The 17,583-nt window shown below is 43.7% G+C and overlaps 1 protein-coding gene across 16 annotated transcripts in view; it reads left to right on the forward strand.

The window, feature by feature from the left end:
* The first annotated feature begins 1,238 nt into the window (after window positions 1-1,238).
* The window catches only part of ADAT1 (adenosine deaminase tRNA specific 1), a 39,119-nt gene continuing 22,774 nt past the window's right edge, over window positions 1,239-17,583 (forward strand). For 6 of the 16 annotated variants that reach the window (XM_057710945.1, XM_057710944.1, XM_057710943.1 and 3 more), the window contains exons 1-10: window positions 1,286-1,369; window positions 1,846-1,977; window positions 3,098-3,216; window positions 3,843-4,033; window positions 4,327-4,395; window positions 5,312-5,366; window positions 6,198-6,328; window positions 9,809-10,412; window positions 12,618-12,763; window positions 13,278-13,377. In XM_057710945.1, the coding sequence (XP_057566928.1) occupies window positions 1,945-1,977; window positions 3,098-3,216; window positions 3,843-4,033; window positions 4,327-4,395; window positions 5,312-5,366; window positions 6,198-6,328; window positions 9,809-10,412; window positions 12,618-12,763; window positions 13,278-13,377 (1,448 nt within the window). In that variant the 5' untranslated portion in view covers window positions 1,286-1,369; window positions 1,846-1,944. Of the gene's footprint in view, window positions 1,978-3,097; window positions 3,217-3,842; window positions 4,034-4,326; window positions 4,396-5,311; window positions 5,367-6,197; window positions 6,329-9,808; window positions 10,413-12,617; window positions 12,764-13,277; window positions 13,378-17,583 lie in introns of those variants that run through there. The other 10 variants (XM_057710952.1, XM_057710951.1, XM_057710954.1 and 7 more) reach the window with 7 other exon arrangements.

The raw sequence follows: 17,583 nt of genomic DNA on the forward strand, positions 1-17,583 counted from the left end.
TCCCTGAGATAACCCTGGAAGATGATTCCCTCACCAGGAATCTTTAAAGACAGAAAGAGTCAGTCACAGATTAAACATGTTGGAGAGAGAACGAGGAACAGGATCCTTACCCCGGAAGGAGACCTGTGGACCTTTCCCCCTGATCTAGGGAGAAAGGTGGGGGTCAAGTAAGTTGTACTTCTTCTCTGGGGTAATAAAAAAAGTGAATTTTCTCATCTTTAGGAATTGAGGTATACAGTTGCTGAATGGTACAGGCTACTGAACTATCCAGACAGGTATACTACCTATTCCTGACAATCTGAAGGTTTTAGACCTGAGCTGTCCAATTCAGTAAGCCACTAGCCACATACGGCTATTGAGCATTTGAAATGTGGCTGGTCAGAACTGAGATGTAGTGTAAGTGTAATATACACACCAGATTTCTTAAACTTAGTATAAAAAAAGAATGTAAAATATCTCATATTTAAAAAAAATTAATCACACGTTGAAATATGTTGAATATGCTGGACTAAATAAAATACATAGTTAAAATTAATTTCACTTCCTTTTTTAAATAAACTTATTTATTTTATTTATTGGCTGTGTTGGGTCTTCTTTGCTGCACACGGGCTTTCTGGAGCTGCCGCAAGCGGGAGCAACTGTTCATTGCCCTGTGAGGGCTTCTTGTTTCGGACGCTTCTCTTGTTGCAGGGCACGGGCTCTAGGCGCGCAGGCTTCATTAGTTGCGGAGGGTGGGCTCATCATTAGCTGTGGCTCAGGGGCTCTAGAGCGCAGGCTCAGTAGTTGTGGCACTCGGTCTTAGTTGCTCCAAGGCATGTGGGATCTTCCTGGCCCAGGTATCAAACCTGTGTCCCCTGCATTGGCAGGAGGATTCTTAACCACTGTGCTACCGGGGAACCCCACTTATTTCTTTTGATTTCTAAATGTAGCTACTAGAAATTTTTAAATTACATATCTGGCTCAAATTATATTTCTACTGAACAGCATTGTTTCAGACAAAAATTCAGACTAGTGTTCCAAAATACGACATCATTCTATTATTAGAATGTATCCTAACGAGGAGTCAGCTTCCCTGAGCCCATCCCACCGGTACCTACGAACAGCGCCGGAAGTCGCTGGACTCTAAGGCTCAGCCTCGCATCCCTTGGCCCCGCCCCCTGAACGACTACAAGGGCCAGCGTGCACTGCGCGCTTCTGGGGACGGGCCTGGAAGAGCCGCCTCTTTGTGATGTCACGTCCGCTGCGCCTGGCGGGCCCCGTTCTCTCTCTCCTCGAGAGCGCTATGTGTGGAGGTGGGAGGGGAGCCTTCGTGACGGGTTGGGGTCCTGGGGCCGAGGGCGCGCAAGTGAGGGGGCTTTTCGGCTTTTGGGTGAGGTTCTCTTTGTCTGACTTTCCCGAACCTTTTCCGTGTGGGGAGAGGATGTGAGGACAGCGCCTCTCCCACCGCGCGTCCGGTGGGAAAATGCGGCTCCTTTCTTGGACACGCCAACATGCCCCGCGCGGAGAGCTGCAGCTGCGGGCGAGCGCGGGGCGCACGGTCTCGCGGCTGCATCCCACAAAGCCCCAGGGGGCAGGCACGCACGTAGTCCCTGCTGCGCTGGCCTGGAGTCTCCTGTAACTGGCCGAATGGGCCGCACCCCGGGCCCCCGGAGGGTATTGAGGAGGGGCTTAAGGGAAGTAGGCTTCCCTTCCAACCCCTCTAAAGCCTTCTTTTCCCTGGCAGCCCACTTGCCTTAACTTTTCTTTGAAACTGAAGTGGGTTCTTAAGCTTTTCGCAACTGTTTGTGGGCAAAGAAATGCCTAACTGAACTGTTGTTTCACATGAAGAAATTATTCACGTTCTAGGAGAGAGTGGACTTGCATTTTAGTGGACCCAGTATAGCAAAACTTTTATTCATTTCAACTCCTGGGCACGCTCATCCCGACAGCTCCGTGAATGAGTTGATGATACAGTTCCGGGCTGCTGCTTTTCTTCTGGCAAGTTCTGTCTTCCTTGGCTGTTATGGTCTGTGATGTGTGCCTATGATTTAATTTCTGGTTGGTGCCAGAGTATCTGCCTTCATAAAGTATGCTGCCTTATGATGTCCCTCCCACCTTGAGATGAGAGGGAAACCTCTCCCCAGCGGAGGATTTGGGGCGCTCCCATGCTTTTCTTTTCCTCCAAGACATACAAGATTTATGCTGGGGGAGCTGCCTGGCTGTTCAGTGGTTAGAGCTTGGAGTTTTCACTGCAGTGGCCCAGGTTCAGTCCCTGGTGGGGGAACTAAAATCTCGCAAACCGGGCGAGGGGAGACAAAAAAAAAAAAAGACTTATGCTGGTACTCTGACTTTCAGAATCATTAAAATAACGGCCCTCACATCAGAACTGCTAAATGATAAGCTGAGGCACGAGGCATATTCGAGTCTTTAAGAGTTTATTTGAGCAAAATTCATTACCAGTTGCCCGGCACCAAATGGGAACTAGTTAGGAGCCGTTTTGCAGAGGGGAGGCAGGGTACAGACTGATGTAGGAAAAGTGCAAAAGCAAGGAAGGAAATCATTTGTTGGCTACAGCTTGAAGCCTAGCTGGCTGTGGTTGGTTATCCTTAGCAGTTTTGATTTTATAACCTTGAGGCACTTACACGCTTAGATCTTAGTTTGCTTAAACAGGCCACCACGGCATTAGCGCCTCATCAGTGTAATGGCCGCCTTGTTTAATTAATTTAACACAATGCAAAGGGCTCATTGTGGAAAACTCAGTTGTCTGCTCGATGCCTTGGGGCTCAGTAGAGCTTTTTTTAATTTATTTTTTGGCCACACCATGCAGCATGTGGGATCTGAGTTCCCTGACCAGGAATCAGACCTGCACCAACCACTAGACGGCCAGGGAAGTCCTTGCTTCATGGTTTCTTATTCATGGTTTTATGTGTCCATTACAGTTCCACTACCTGCTAGGGAGCTCAAGGCAAATCAGTCAGGAAATTCAGATGTTCTTTTCTGTAATATTAATCTCAGTTGACATTAATTATGCTCAACATTGTACCATTTGCTTTCTGTAAATATTATTTAAGACTCATGATAACTCCAGTGGGTTAAATAGTACTGTCTCTATTATCAGATGACACGGAAAAGTTCAGTAATCTACCCAAAATCGCAGGTAATTTGTAGCAATCCAGGATTCGAATCCAGAAAGGGTAACTCCAGAGCCCTCACTCTGAGAAGCAGAACACTTAACTGGTAAGAAAACCATAGGCTCTGTCACTTCTCCCCTCTGCATCGTAAAACATTGTAGAAGAAATTAAAGCGTCGTTTTCCTGATGGGGGCATCAGTGGATGTTTACTAGAGAGAGGTGAAGAACCTATCTGCTGTGAGGTTTTCTGTTTACAGAAAAGTAAAACATCTGAAAAAGAGGATGGAAAAGAAAAACCTCCCCAGAAAGATGAACTTTGTATGGTGAGGGTCTGTCCAAAGCAAGCTGAGGTCTGCAGCCCTTGACATGCTATTTCCAAATGAAAACTGGAGTAACAAGGATACTTCCCTCTCATGTGCTTTCATTTTGAGTAGTTAGGTTCAGATTCATTAGAAATATGTCAAATATACAACGTTAGGGGGGAAAAAAAAGCAACTTGAAGAAACGGTATCTTCTGGGGTTGTGAAATATGGGACTTCTTTGATCTTTCATTAAAGATGAAAAGAAGGCAGAGGGGTAGTAGGAACAGATGATACATAGAGTTCTGAACAGAGAAACCTCAGTATGAACATGAATGGGCTATATCTGAATGCCTGTTGCGGCACCAGTGCAGGGTTGTGACATCTTGCGTTGGTTCTCCTTTCTGTCCTGATGGTTGTGGGTTTTGATCAGGGCCTCAGCACCAGCTCACACCATGTGGACCGCGGATGAGATCGCCCAGCTGTGTTATGAGCACTACGGGAGCAGGCTGCCCAAGCAAGGGAAGCCTGAGCCCAACCGCGAGTGGACATTGCTTGCAGCCGTGGTGAAGATACAACCTACAGCTGACCAGGCCTGCGACCGCCCTGACAGACCTGTGCATGGTGAGACCTTTTCTCCCTGGAATGCTCCCTCTCCCTGTCAGAGATGGTAGCACTGCAAACAGGCTAGGCAGGGACGGTGGCGGTTGGGTGTAAACTGCCATGTTGGGCATGTTCTGCTGCTCCCCGCCAGGTGGCACGGTACCTCTGGTGGCAGGTGATGGCCATGCTGGAACTGCAATCCTCAGTTGAATCAGCCTGTGGGAGAACCCGCTGGAAGAATATGCAGACTTATTAAACCTGCGGACCATTCAGATTCTGAGAGCTCTCTTAATGATTTGTTTTTTTCCCCTCAGTGACAAAGGAAGTTGTCTCAATGGGAACGGGAACCAAATGCATAGGCCAGTCCAAAATGAGGAAGAGCGGTAAGCCCCGGGTGGTGTCTAAACAGGGCATGTTAGGGAGCTTTGGAAAATGGTGTCCATGTCACCTGTTCCTCTCCTCAGCAGAGAAAAGGGGCCATATAGCTAGGTGGCTGACCTTTCGGTTCCCACTGACTGTCGATCCAGTTGGAAGGACAGCACTCATTTAAAGGATGAAAATAAGCTGTGGAAGCAAAAGGCACCAGGAACATCTTTCTGAGTGGATTGAAAGTTGGCCAGTATTTGCATGCTCAAACCAAAAGTTTCCTGGGCTTAGCTATTTCATAGTACATATGAAGTCCCAGAAGGCAATCTTGAGTTAAATGGAGATTCTGGCACCAGAAAGAATATGGAAATCCCTTAGAGGTCTGGCATCTTCACCTTCTGGATGCCAGTTAACAGATGCCTCCTCTAGTTAGCTTCCCTCATGCTCCTAGGCTTTCCTCCTAAATGTGAGGAAGCTGTTCCAGGACCACTATTGATTGAATCCTATGGAATTGTATCACCATGAGCACAAGTATGGTACCAGGGTACAAAAGATCCGGACCTCTGTCCTCCAGATGAAGATTTCCCTATAAATCAGTTCTCAGCTAGGGGAGATTTTGCCCCCAGGAGACATTTGCCCTGGAGACATTTTGGTTGTCAAAACTGGGGGGAGGGGAGTATGTTAGTGGTCTCTAGTGAGTAGAGGCCAGGAATGCTGCTAAACATCCTACAATGCACGGGACAGACCACCCCCCCACCCCTTTCGAACAAAGCATTTTCCAACCCAAAATGTCAGTAGATGAAACCCTGCTGTAAATGCTTTACCAGTAATGATTGTAAATGATTGTGCTGGGGGAAACTGCTGTGTTCTGTTTTTAGGAATCAGGGCCTCTCCCAGTTCCATGTCTTCATTAGTGTCCTGTCTTTGCCACAGGAGACATCCTCAATGATAGCCATGCTGAGGTCATAGCCAGAAGGAGTTTCCAAAGGTAAAGCCATGTCCCCAAAGTATCTGATTTAGCCTGGGTAGGGGCCCCAGAATTTTCATTTCTAATAAGCTCCCAGGTAATACTGCTTATGTCAGCTTCTGAACTGCACTTAAAATAGTGCTGGTCTAGATAGTGGTTCTCATGCTTGAGTGTGCTTCAGAATCACCTAGAGGGTTTGTTAATACTCAGATAGCTGGGCCCATCCCCAGAGATTCTGATTCAGCTGATCTGGGTGGAGCCTGAGAAGTTGCATTTCTTTTTTTTTTTCTAATTAATTAATTTATTTATTGGCTGTGTTGGGTCTTTGTTGCTGCACATGGGCTTTCTCTAGTTGCTGCGAGTGAGGGCTCCTCTTCATTGTGGTGCGTGGGCTCCTCATTGCTGTGGTTTCTCTTGTTGTAGAGCATGGACTCTAGGCGCGTGGGCTTCATTAGTTGCAGCACATGGGCTCAATAGTTGTGGCTCACAGGCTCTAGAGCATAGGCTCAATAGTTGTGGCGCTTGGGCTTACTTGCTCCATGGCATGTGGGATCTGTCTGGAGCAGGGGTTGAACCCGTGTCCCCTGCATTGGCAGGAGGATTCTTAACCACTGCACCACCTAGGAAGTCCCAGAAGTTGTATTTCTAATAAATTCCAGCTGATGCTGAGGCTGCTGGTTCAAAGACCACATTTTGAGTATCACTCGTCTAGATCATTCTTATAATTCCAAATTGCTACCAGTCCCGCTGGTCTGCAGTATCTCTTTCCTTCTTAGTAATCACCCAGCCAGAGTCTTTCCCTTTACAACAGAGATTGGTGGTTAGTTCTGATAACATCCTGCACCCCATTAGGTATCTTCTCCATCAGCTCTACTTGGCAGCCACCCTGAAGGAGGATAGCATCTTTGTCCCAGGAACTCAGAGAGGACTGTGGAAACTCAGACCAGACCTCTTGTTTGTGTTTTTCTCCAGCCATACACCCTGTGAGTATATTTAAGCCTTTGAATTCACGTTACATTGTCTACTTCCTTATTGTTGTCTTATCCATAGATATGTTTCTCAAAACACTTTAGCTGAAATGTAGCTACAACCAGTGACACTGCCTTTTTGTGAACAGCCAAGTGTGCCTAATCAGTTCTCTACCAAGAAAAATTTGCGGGAGCTTCACTCATACCATTATTCAGTTCTCAGCTCCCAGTCAGGATAGGGAAGCTTAAAGCTGAAACCCTACAAGGTCCAAAACCAACAATAGGACTTAGAGGTCCAAAGCTCTGAGTTCTATGGTGATTTATCCTGAAACTCATTTCATTCATTCATTAAACAAATATTTCCTACTACTTGTCAGGCAAGTGCGACATACTGGTTATGCAGCAGTGAATAAGACTAGTCCCTTGTTTTTTTTAGGAAATGTAGACAGTCATGGTTAATTGAGGTAAATTTTGATAAGTTTAAGGGGATGTTCAGGTGCTGTGGTTGCATTAGGTGGGAAGACCAGACCTGGCCAAGGGGGTCATTATCTATCATTTATTTTTCTGTCTTCAAAATGGGGAATAATTTCTACCCTTTGTAGACAACTCAGGGATGGTAGTAAAATTTCGTTACCCTAAAAACTTTGAAATAAGGATAAAAGAGTGTCCCCTGAATATTAAACTTTAAAACTAGCAATGCAATTAGAACAGATAGATAATCACTCTTAAGAGACAATAGCTGAAGATCATAACTCAAATCAAAAATATACTATAGGACTTCCTAGGTGGCACAGTGGTAAAGAATCCGCCTGCCAATGCAGGGGATACGAGTTCAAGTCCTGCCCTGGAAAGATTCCACATGCCACGGAGCAACTAAGCCCGTGCGCCTAAAAAAAAAAAAAAAAAATATATACTATAGCTTATGAAAGAACAGAAACATTAAAAACAGGGGGCAGGGCTCGTCCATACTGTACTCTTAGCAGTGCCCTGGGACCAGGGCACCCAAGAACCAAAGGGTGTTTGCTAACTCAGTGCTTCTCAAACTGTAATATGCATATGAGTCTTGTTAAAATGCAGATTCAAATTCAGTAGGTCTGGGGTAGAGCTGGAGTTCTGCATTTCTAACCAACTCCCAGGTGATGCCAGTGGTATTGGCCTGTGGATCACACTTGGAATAGCCAGGGCCTGGCTGATTCCAGTGGCAGGTGTAGCCTTCTTGTGGAGAGAGATACATCTGGAGATCACAGCTGGCCTGACCATTAGTCATACTACGTAAATCAGTGGTCTGCAGGCTGGTACTGCTCTGTGAGAGTGTACTGGTCCATGGCCAGACGAGAATAATCAGGACTACTCAGAGTTTTTCAAAAAGCTAATTTCTTTCCATTTTAAGGTTATGAGATTTTTATGTATTTTTAAAAATTTATTTACTTATTTATTGGCCATGTTGGGTCTTCGTTGCTGCACACGGGCTTTCTCTAGTTGTGATGAGCGGGGGCCACTCTTCATTGTGGTGCGCAGGCTCCTCATTGTGCTGGCTTCTCTTGTTGCGGAGCACAGGCTCTAGGCACATGGGCTTCAGTAGTTGTGGCACACAGGCTCAGTAGTTATGGCTCACGGGCTTAGTTGCTCTGTGGCATGTGGTATCTTCCTGGGGCAGGGATCAAACCCGTGCCCCCTGCATTGGCAGGCAGGTTCTTAACCACTGTGCCACCTAGGAAGTCCCTGTACTTTTAAAATAATGATAAATAGGATTTTTTAAAGATTTTACTTGATGGAATAAAAAGTTGACAACTCTCTATTGATCTTAAAATCTGGAGATTTTACTGGCCTTTAAAATCAAAATCTAGAACTACTGATCTAACTCCCTGGGTAATGGATAATCTTTTACAGTGTGATGTCCACCCATGGTTTGTCTGCAGGAAGAAAGAACACTACCTAGAGAATGTGACTATCTGGCTCCCTTGGCATTTATTCCTCATTACTAATTGGCAAGCTGGTGGCTGGGTCAGCTACTTCAGACTTGTACTTTTGAGTTGTATTAGCACGAGTCAGCCTATTGAGTTCAGGCATCTGTCAAGATCAAATCTCCGAGCCTCCAGAGTGGGAGGTGGGCCCTGGGGAATTCTCCAAAGTCACTGTCACCTTGTGAGGTCTCTGTAAGACTGCCAGCTGGCCTCTCTAGCAACATTCCCACTTCTGCATCTCTTGCCTTTCCCACTCTTAGGTCATAAAAACCACAGGTGTAGTATTTGCACAGTTTAGAAAAGCAATACACGTTAGGTTAATGTTTGAAGAGGCTCCCTTCTCATGGGGAAGCTGTGATTTTTACTGACCTCTGGTTTTCTTTCATTCCCTATAAATGCAGAGTAGGTCAGAAATCTCTAAACTAGCATGGGGAAACACCAATTGTGTAATTTACTGCAAGTCTTTTTTTTTTTTTTTAACTTTTTAAATTGAAATATAGTTGATTTACGACATTGTGTTAGTTTCAGGTGTATAACAAAGTGATTCAGACATATACATCCAATTCTCAGGTCTCTCTTTTATTTATTTATTTATTTCTATGTCAGATCTTAGTTGCAGCACATGGGCTTCTCTCTAGTTGTGGTGCACGTGCTTAGTTGCCCAGAGGCATGTGGGATCTTAGTTCCCCGACGAGGGGTCGAACTCACGTCCCCTGCATTGGAAGGTAGATTCTTAACCACTGGACCAGGGAAGTCCCCTACTGCGAGTCTTTACTGTAAGGGTATGCAAGATAGAGAAATGGTGAGCATTATTTACCAAACTTATTTAACCATGAAATCAACCATCCACTTTTGTTTTCCAAGGCATGTTATAGGATAATATTCCACAAAATGCACTTGGGAAAACATGCTCATTCTAAACCAGGGGTTCTCAACTTAGGACGATTTTGCTCCCCAGGGGACATTTGGCAGCATCTGTAGATGTTTTTGATGGTCAGACTTGGGGGTCTATTGGTATCTAGTAGGTAGAGACCAGGGAGGCTGCTAAACATCCTGTAATATATAGGACAAGCCCCCATCTGGCCTAAAATGTCAGTGTGGAGGTTGAGAAGCTTTGGTCTAAGTGATAAGAATCACCTGGGGTCTTTGTTAAACCGTTCAGTTTTCAAGACTCCTCCCCCTGAGAGATTCTAGCTCACTGGTTCTAGGATAGGGTCTTCAGCAAGAGCCCCAGAGAATTCTTATTAGGGGAATCTGGCCAGCTGTTCTTAATTCAATCTCAGGTCAGCTGGGAGAACAGAAGTACGCTTCATTTAAGACAGTAGTTCTCAAACTTGAGGTTGCATCAGTATCACCTGGAGAGCTTGTTAAAACAGACTGCTGAGTGCCACCTCCAGAGTTTCTGATTCAACAGGTCTACTGTAGGTCCCAAGAATTTGCATTTCTAACAAGTTCTCAAGGGATGCTCATGTGGCTAGTCTGGGGACCTCACTTTGAGGACTACTGATTTAAGGGATTTCTTCTCCTACAGGTGGGGATGCCTCCATCATTCCAATGCTTGAGTTTGAAGATCAACCTTGCCGTCCTGTCAGTAGAGATTGGGACAATAACCCATCGGTAGAAGCTAGTGATAACCTAGAAGCTCCTGAAGATAAAAGGAAATGTGAAGACCCAGGTAGTCCTGTGACCAAAAAGATGAGACTTGAGCCCAGGACTCCTGATGGTATGGCTCACCATCAGAGTTTTGGCAACCCGGAAAGTGGCCCCAATTCACCAGATGTCAGCAGCTCTAATCTCCCTGCAGAGGAACTGGCTGCTGTCATTGGAATGGCCCCCGGTGGTGCCAAAGTGGTGGACGTTTATAGAACTGGAGCCAAATGTGTACCTGGAGAAGCTGGAGACTCAGGGAAGCCTGGTGCTGCGTATCACCAGGTGGGGCTGCTCCGGGTGAAGCCAGGCCGGGGGGACAGGACTTGCTCCATGTCCTGCAGTGACAAGTTGTCACGGTGGAACGTCCTTGGATGCCAGGGGGCACTGTTGATGCACTTCCTAGAAGAGCCCATCTACCTGTCAGCTGTGGTCATTGGGAAGTGCCCGTACAGCCAGGAGGCCATGCAGAGAGCACTGATTGGGAGGTGAGTGGGCAGGGAGGGAATAGTCTTTCCAAGCAGCGGTCTGAGAGTATGTCCAAAGAGCCTTGGACATACATACATACGTATGGAGAGTTAGGAATTTGTCCTAAGGAAATAATTAGGAAAGTACTCAAACATTTAGCTTTGTATGTACTAATTTAGAAAAAAAAAAAAAAGGAGGAAACCCCTGAAATGGCCAACAATAGAAGATTGTGATTTTTGTTACAACTAATATTGATGAATAGTTAACATGGAAAGACGCTCATAATGTTTACAGAACAATTTAGAAGGTAAAACGAGTTCATTTTGGTCTTAAAGTATATATGCCCATAGAAAAAAATTCATAGGAGGATATATACCAAGGTATTAAGATGATTACCTCCAGTTGTGGTATTATGGGTGATTTTTTTCTTCTTTGTGATTTCTAATTTTTCTGCAATGTACATATATTGGTATTACAATGTTTAAAAACTCTCAGACATTAGTGTTAATTTTTAAAAAGAAAAAAGACAAAGGATGACCCCTCAAGTGTGATCTCCCTAAAGAAGAGCAGCCAAACCTGATTAATGCTGTAGTAACTGAGGGCAGGATAAGGCCATGACCAGGGGAAGCCTGTGGGCCCCTGTCAAATGTACCACTCCTAAAGCAGACTCTTGGAAGCAGCCCCCGGATATGGCCCACTGATTCCACTCCTGGGTACATAACCAAGAGAAATGAGGACATATGTCCACATAAAAGTTGTACATGAAAAAGAAAAAATGAATAAAAATAAATAAATAAATAGATAAAAGTTGTACATGAATGTTCATAGCAGCATTAGTCATAATAGCCCCAAAGTGAAGCAACCCAAATGTCCATCAGCTGGTGAACTGATGAACAGAAAGGTGGTAGCTCCCTACAGTGGAATGTTACTTAGCCACAACAAGGAATGAAGGGCTGATACATGTCACAACATGCATGAACCTTGAAAACCTTATGCTAAATGAGAGAAGCCACGTATTGTATGATTTCATGGAGTGAAGTGTCCAAAGTAGGCAAATCCGTAGAGATAGAAAGTAGGTTCATGGGTGCCAGGGGCTGGAGAAGGGGATGCTGAGTGACTTCCTTTAGGTTCGGGATTTCTCATTGGGGTGACGAAAATGTTAGATTTCCGTGCTTGTTGCACAACTCTGTGACTAAATAAATTGAATTATAATCTTAAATAGATAAGTTTTATGGTATATAAACTATATACCATTAAAGGTGTTAAGGGAAAAAAAAAGGCTATCCTAGGCACTGTGCCCAAGACATACTCTATTTTCCATGTTTTCTTTTTTTTTTAATTAATTAGTTTTTTTGTTTTAGAAGGTTTGGTTTTTTTTGCTTTTTATTTTAGTGTTTAATTTATTGGCTGTGTTGGGTCTTCGTTGCTGCTCACAGGCTTTCTCTAGTTGCTGTGAGCGGGGGTTACTCTTTGTTGCGCTGTGCGAGCTTCTCATTGCGGTGGCTTCTCTTGTTATGGAGCACGGGCTCTAGGTGCTTGGGCTTCAGTAGTTGTGGCCTGTGGGCTCAGTAATTGTGGCTTGTGGGCTCTGCGCAGGCTTAGTAGTTGTGGCACAGGGGCTCTGTGGCATGTGGGATCTTCCCAGACCAGTGATCGAACCCTTGTCCCCTGCATTGCCAGGCGGATTCTTAACCAGTGTGCCACCAGGGAAGTCCCCATGTTTTCTTGATTCTGAGACTTTAAGTTGCTGTCTGCTCAGTTCTAGACCCACATCATGTTGACATCTGCTTTATATGAAATATTCAAGAGAAAAAGAAAGAACTTTTGTAGGATAATTTTGGTTTCTGGCATGTTTGAAGGACTCCCTAGGAAGCTGATGCTAACAGGTTAATATTTCTGCTTAAGGTTTTAAAATCTTTCAAAGCCAGTATGAGGAATGGAATTGATGTTGCTAAAGTCCCTGAGGAGTGGTGACTCAGTTCATAGTTGTCACTTCAGAGTGATGGATCTTCCTTCAGCCATAAGGTTCATAGGATCTGGATTCTATTCTGTCACAACCTCCTATACCATCCTCCCCATAAATAAATAAACAAATAAATAAATCTACACACCTTCTAAAGCCTTTGCCTCCCTCTGAGACGTGGGTGGTAATGTGGTCCGCAGTCCTAGATACTCTCTTTCTCAAGGAGTGAGCCTAAACTGCATGCGTTTTCCCTCACATTTAGGTGTCAGAATATCTCGGCTTTACCTGAAGGCTTTGGAGTTCAAGAAGTGAAAATACAGCAGTCAGATTTACTGTTTGAACAGAGCCGCTGTGCAGTGCAAGCAAGAAGGGCTGAGAGCCCAGGCCGACTAGTTCCTTGTGGGGCAGGTAAAGAATCCAGGTTCTACTTGCTCTGGAGTAACTTGTCCCGAGACATTAGAGTGGCCTGGGAGGGACTGCATCCTCCCAGCCTGAGGTGGCAGTTTACCACTCAAGTGGTCAGTAGTGTGGGCACTGGGTCAAGTTGCTCTTTGTGACCCTGGGCAACTCGTGCTCTCTTAGCCTCCGTTTCTTCATCTTCAGTTAAGAATATCATTTATTTGTCAGGGTTGTTATGAAGAATAAATGAGAAATTCTGTTTCATGCATTTACTGTGTGTCCAGCATATAGTAAGTGCTCAATGATTGTTAGCTGTTATGATAATGATGGTGGCGATGATGAATCATGAACCACTTTGTACTGTTGTACTCTGGAGGCCAAGCATCAGAGTGGCAGCCACTGTCTCTGACGTCATATCCAGCTCTCATGAGTCTGCAGTGGTAGGGAAATATTTTTATGAAAATACCTCTGACATTTATAGAAAACTGAACAGTTTTAACCCTAGAATCTTATCTTTTTAAAGCCATCAGCTGGAGTGCAGTTCCTGAGCAGCCACTGGATGTCACCACAAATGGCTTTCCACAGGGAACAACAAAGAAAGGAATCGGACGCCTTCAAGCCAGGTACAGCATATTGGGGCAGAAGGAGATGGTGGCAGTCTGTTCACACTTCACCCTCTAATTCCAGAACATTTTCATCACACAAAAAAGAAAGTCCACACCTATTAGCAGTCACTCCCCATCTTCTCTTCCAGTCCTTGGCATCCACAGATCTACTTTATGTCTCTGTGGATTTACCTGTTCTAGACTTTTCACTACATGAAATCATACAACATGTGGCTTCTTTCACTTAGCATAAGGTTTTTAAGGTTCATCCATGTTGTATCATGTATCATTCCTTCATTACTATTTCGCATTGTATGGATATACCAGTTTTTTAAACATTCATCCATTGATGAGCATTTGGGTTATTTCATTTTTTGGCTATTATGAATAATTATTCTGCTCTGAACATTCGTATACAAGCTTTTGTGTGGACATTTGTTTTCAACTCTCTTGGGTATACCTAGGAGTAGGATTGCTGGGTCATGGAATAACCTTATGTTTAACTTTTGAGGAACTGCCAAACTGTTTTACATAACAGCTGCACTATTTTAAACTTCCATCAGCAATACATGAGAATTTCAATTACCCTGCATCCTTTCCGACACTTGTTATTGTCTGTCTTTTATTGTAACCATTTTAAGTGGGTGTTAAGTTCTATTTCATTGTGGTTTTGATTTGCATTTCTCTAATAACTAATGATGTTGAGCATCTTTTCCTGTACTTATTAGCCATTTGTATATCTTCTTTAAAGAAATCAGCTCAGATCTTTTGCCCAATTTTAAAATTGGTTTATTTGCCTTTTCATTGTTGATTTGCAAGATTTCTTTATATATTCTGCATATGAGTCCTTTATCAGATATATATTTCACATATTTTCTCCAATTCTGTGGATTGTCTTCATTTTTTTAATTTTATTTAAGTTTTGGCTGCATTGGGTCTTTGTCCCTTGCATTGGCAGGCAGATTCTTAACCGCTGTGCCACCAGGGAAGCCCCTGTCTTTTCATTTTTTTTTTTTAAACGTGTGCTTTGGGTTTTTTGAGTGTGTTTTTTTGTTTTGTTTTGTTCTTTTTATTGACTGTATTAGGTCTTCATTGCTGCGTGCAGGCTTTCTGTAGTTGCAGAGCATGGAGGCTACACTTTGTTGTGGTGCAGTGTCCTCATTGCAATGGCTTCTCTTGTTGTGGAGCACAGGCTCTAGGAGCACAGGCTTCATTAGTTGTGGCATGCGGGCTCAATAGTTGTGGCTTGTGGGCTCTAGAGTGCAGGCTCAGTAGTTGTGGCACAGCATGTAGGATCTTCCCGGACCAGGGATCAAACCCGTGTCCCCTGCATTGGCAGGCAGATTCTTAACCACTGCACCACCAGGGAATCCCGTTGATTTAATTTGTTATAAGATGTGATGTAGGGCTCCAACTTCATTCTTTTGCATGTGAATGTCCTTACCTCAGCATCATTTCTTGGAAAGACTGTTCTTTCCCTGAAAGATTTTGAAGAGAACACTTTATTAGGCTTTACCTCTAGAGATCCTGGTTTAGTAGGTCAAGGCTGGAACCCGAGAATCATTTATGAAGCTGCACAGTGATTAGACTGGCAAGAAGGGTGCCATGAAAACAGGATTTTGTATCTTCAAATCGGCTTTTATTGCAGTGTGGAGCATGTGATCTGCTGGACATGAGACTTGGGTTTCATGCTTAGAGGTTCACACATCTGCCTTATTGGTTCTTCCTTTGTTAAATGTTCATCTTGCCCACTCTGCTTTTCCCTCCCAGTGAACCACAGAGAATTTGCAATAACCTGAGGGTGGGCGGGGCTATGGGGAGGCAGCCTCTCCACCAAAGGCATTTCCATCTGTCTGGATTGAGCTGTCCTTGAGTGACTGTTGTAGGACTCCCACAATTTACAGGTAGTTCTTTTCATTCTAATGGCTTTTCCATTTCTTTATTATGCCCTTATAAAAAGTTGTATTGTAATTAAAGTTCACAGGTGGATTTGCTTCTTTTCTTTTTGACATGCTTATCTGTCTCCCTCAACAGAAACAATAATAACAACTTACATCTTTTTAGACTTAAAAAAAAAAGTTTTTTTCTTCACAGACACTAAGCAGGGTTCAAATGGCCTGTATGGCAGACCCAACCTGTCTCTTGGTGGCCTAAGCAATTGAATTGAGTAGTATTTACAAAATTGCTTGGGGTAGAGATTTTTTAACCAGTTTTTTCTCAAAGGCCTCCCAGCTTCAGGCCATTGTCTGCATCTCTCAGGGGACCAGCACTTAACCACAGGCCAGGATGCGTGAGCACAGCTGGTCACATGGGACAGGAACATTTCCTGCTGAGCTCTGCCTTTGCTGTAAGTGAAAGGCTAGCAGCAACCCATGCTGGCCCCACCCACCTGCCTGTGGCTTCAGTTTGCTGCTTTGCTCAAGTGTAAATGCTCTTCACTGTGAACCTACACCATCTTTTACCTTAAAAGCTTGCCTTACTACTGCTTTCTGGCTCAAAATTACCATCTTTTCTCCAGATTCCTAAAGTGCTGTTTTCCAGCTTTTCCCGATACGTCAGTGTTTTCTGTGTGAGACCAACAGCTGCTGGGGAGAGTGGGTTTTCTCACTTCTCATTCCTGAGTGCTATCCTGGGACCACCTTGTTTAGAACAATCTGGAGTATGAACTCAAGACTGGGGTGTTAGAAACATTTAAAATACTAGCGAAACACTCAAAGGTAATATTTTAAGTCTTTGTGTTTATTGCAAACAATGAGATAATAACAGGAATCAGATAAAGGACCCTCATTTTCAAGAAGCTTAATTTTACCTTTTGTCCTAAAGTGACAAATCCTTTTAAATTCTCTCTGCCCTGAAGAGGCATATCCTCTTCCCATCCCAGTTGAGCTGTCAAAGCATCCTGGAGAGATCATTACATGGCTCATTGAATTATAGAAGAGAAGGGTAAGAGATTAAAAAAAAAAACAAAAACTAAGCATGTCTAAGTATGTTAGAATAAAGATAGGGCTAGGTTGAAATGTGACTGTGTACTCTTTAAAGAATTATGTATGTATGTGTAGCTTTCCTAGCTCTTTGATGCACCAACCAGTAGTGTTAACCAACTCTCCAGGAAGACTAATATAATCCTCGCTACTAAAAGGAACTAGAGCTCATTGGAGCGTAGCAGCTAGCAGCCCCCAAGATTGTTTTGCTCAGAGATGACATCAGTGGTTATTGTTCGGTGGGTCTCTTTGACAGGAATTACTAGTATGGTCACTCTGTTCTGCTGTTGAACAAGTCTTGAGAAAGGTCTTACTTCTCTGGAGGGAGCTCTTCTCCAGCAGAGGAGAGATTCCCAATCTATCTTTATAGATACAACACCTTAACATTACTCATGAGGTGACTTAGACCAAAAGCATTCATAAGAGAAAGTGCCATTTGGTCCTCCAGAGGGAAGATTGTTGAAAACATTTACAGATCTGGTCTCAAGAAGCTGTTAAGTGCTCTGTCACTGATGGCTTCTTGCAATGACACTGGAGGCCTTGACATTTCACAGTGTTGGTGGTAAATAGAATCCAGTGGGCTCCTTGCAGTGAGGTTTAAGTGTTGTGTTTCTTTAATGAACCTTGAGTGGATCCCATCTCCAGACTATAGATCATGGCATGGTTGATTGCTATGGCATCTTGTTCTTGTAAATGAAATGCCTTGACATATTTTGTTAATGCTCTGTAATAATATAGCCAAATGTTCTTTTATAGTTGTACATCCATGGCCACTGGGTTATAGCAAAAGTCTTATGGGCTTGCCTATCAGTATTTCAAAGGGAAATATGAGCCATCTGAGGGGAGATATTAGTTTATTTTTTGATGTTCCTCTTTTGCTGATTCTGGGTGGTGTGTAGACAGTGGAAATGTTGAATCTGTAAGACTCTCTAGACTTATTGAACAATAAAATGTGTGGTCATGTCACCAAAAATGGTTGCAGTCTTAAATCTTAAGATGAAATCTTTGATTCTAAGTAACAGTGAACATATCAACTTATCTACCTGAAAACATACATACAATAAAATATAAATAATGTTTGTTTTCAACTGGGTAAAACCAATCTTGATATAGTACTAGTTGTCTGAAAAGAAAAAAATTCTAAATCTTCCCTTTTTGAGGGTCATGGACTCCCGGCTTTACTCTTAATATGTTTTTTCTGTCAGCTATAAACTTCATTCTCTCTCTTTTTATGGTTAAGCCT

This window comes from Hippopotamus amphibius, chromosome 16, assembly GCF_030028045.1.
Source record: "Hippopotamus amphibius kiboko isolate mHipAmp2 chromosome 16, mHipAmp2.hap2, whole genome shotgun sequence".
Taxonomy (NCBI): Eukaryota; Metazoa; Chordata; class Mammalia; order Artiodactyla; family Hippopotamidae; genus Hippopotamus; species Hippopotamus amphibius.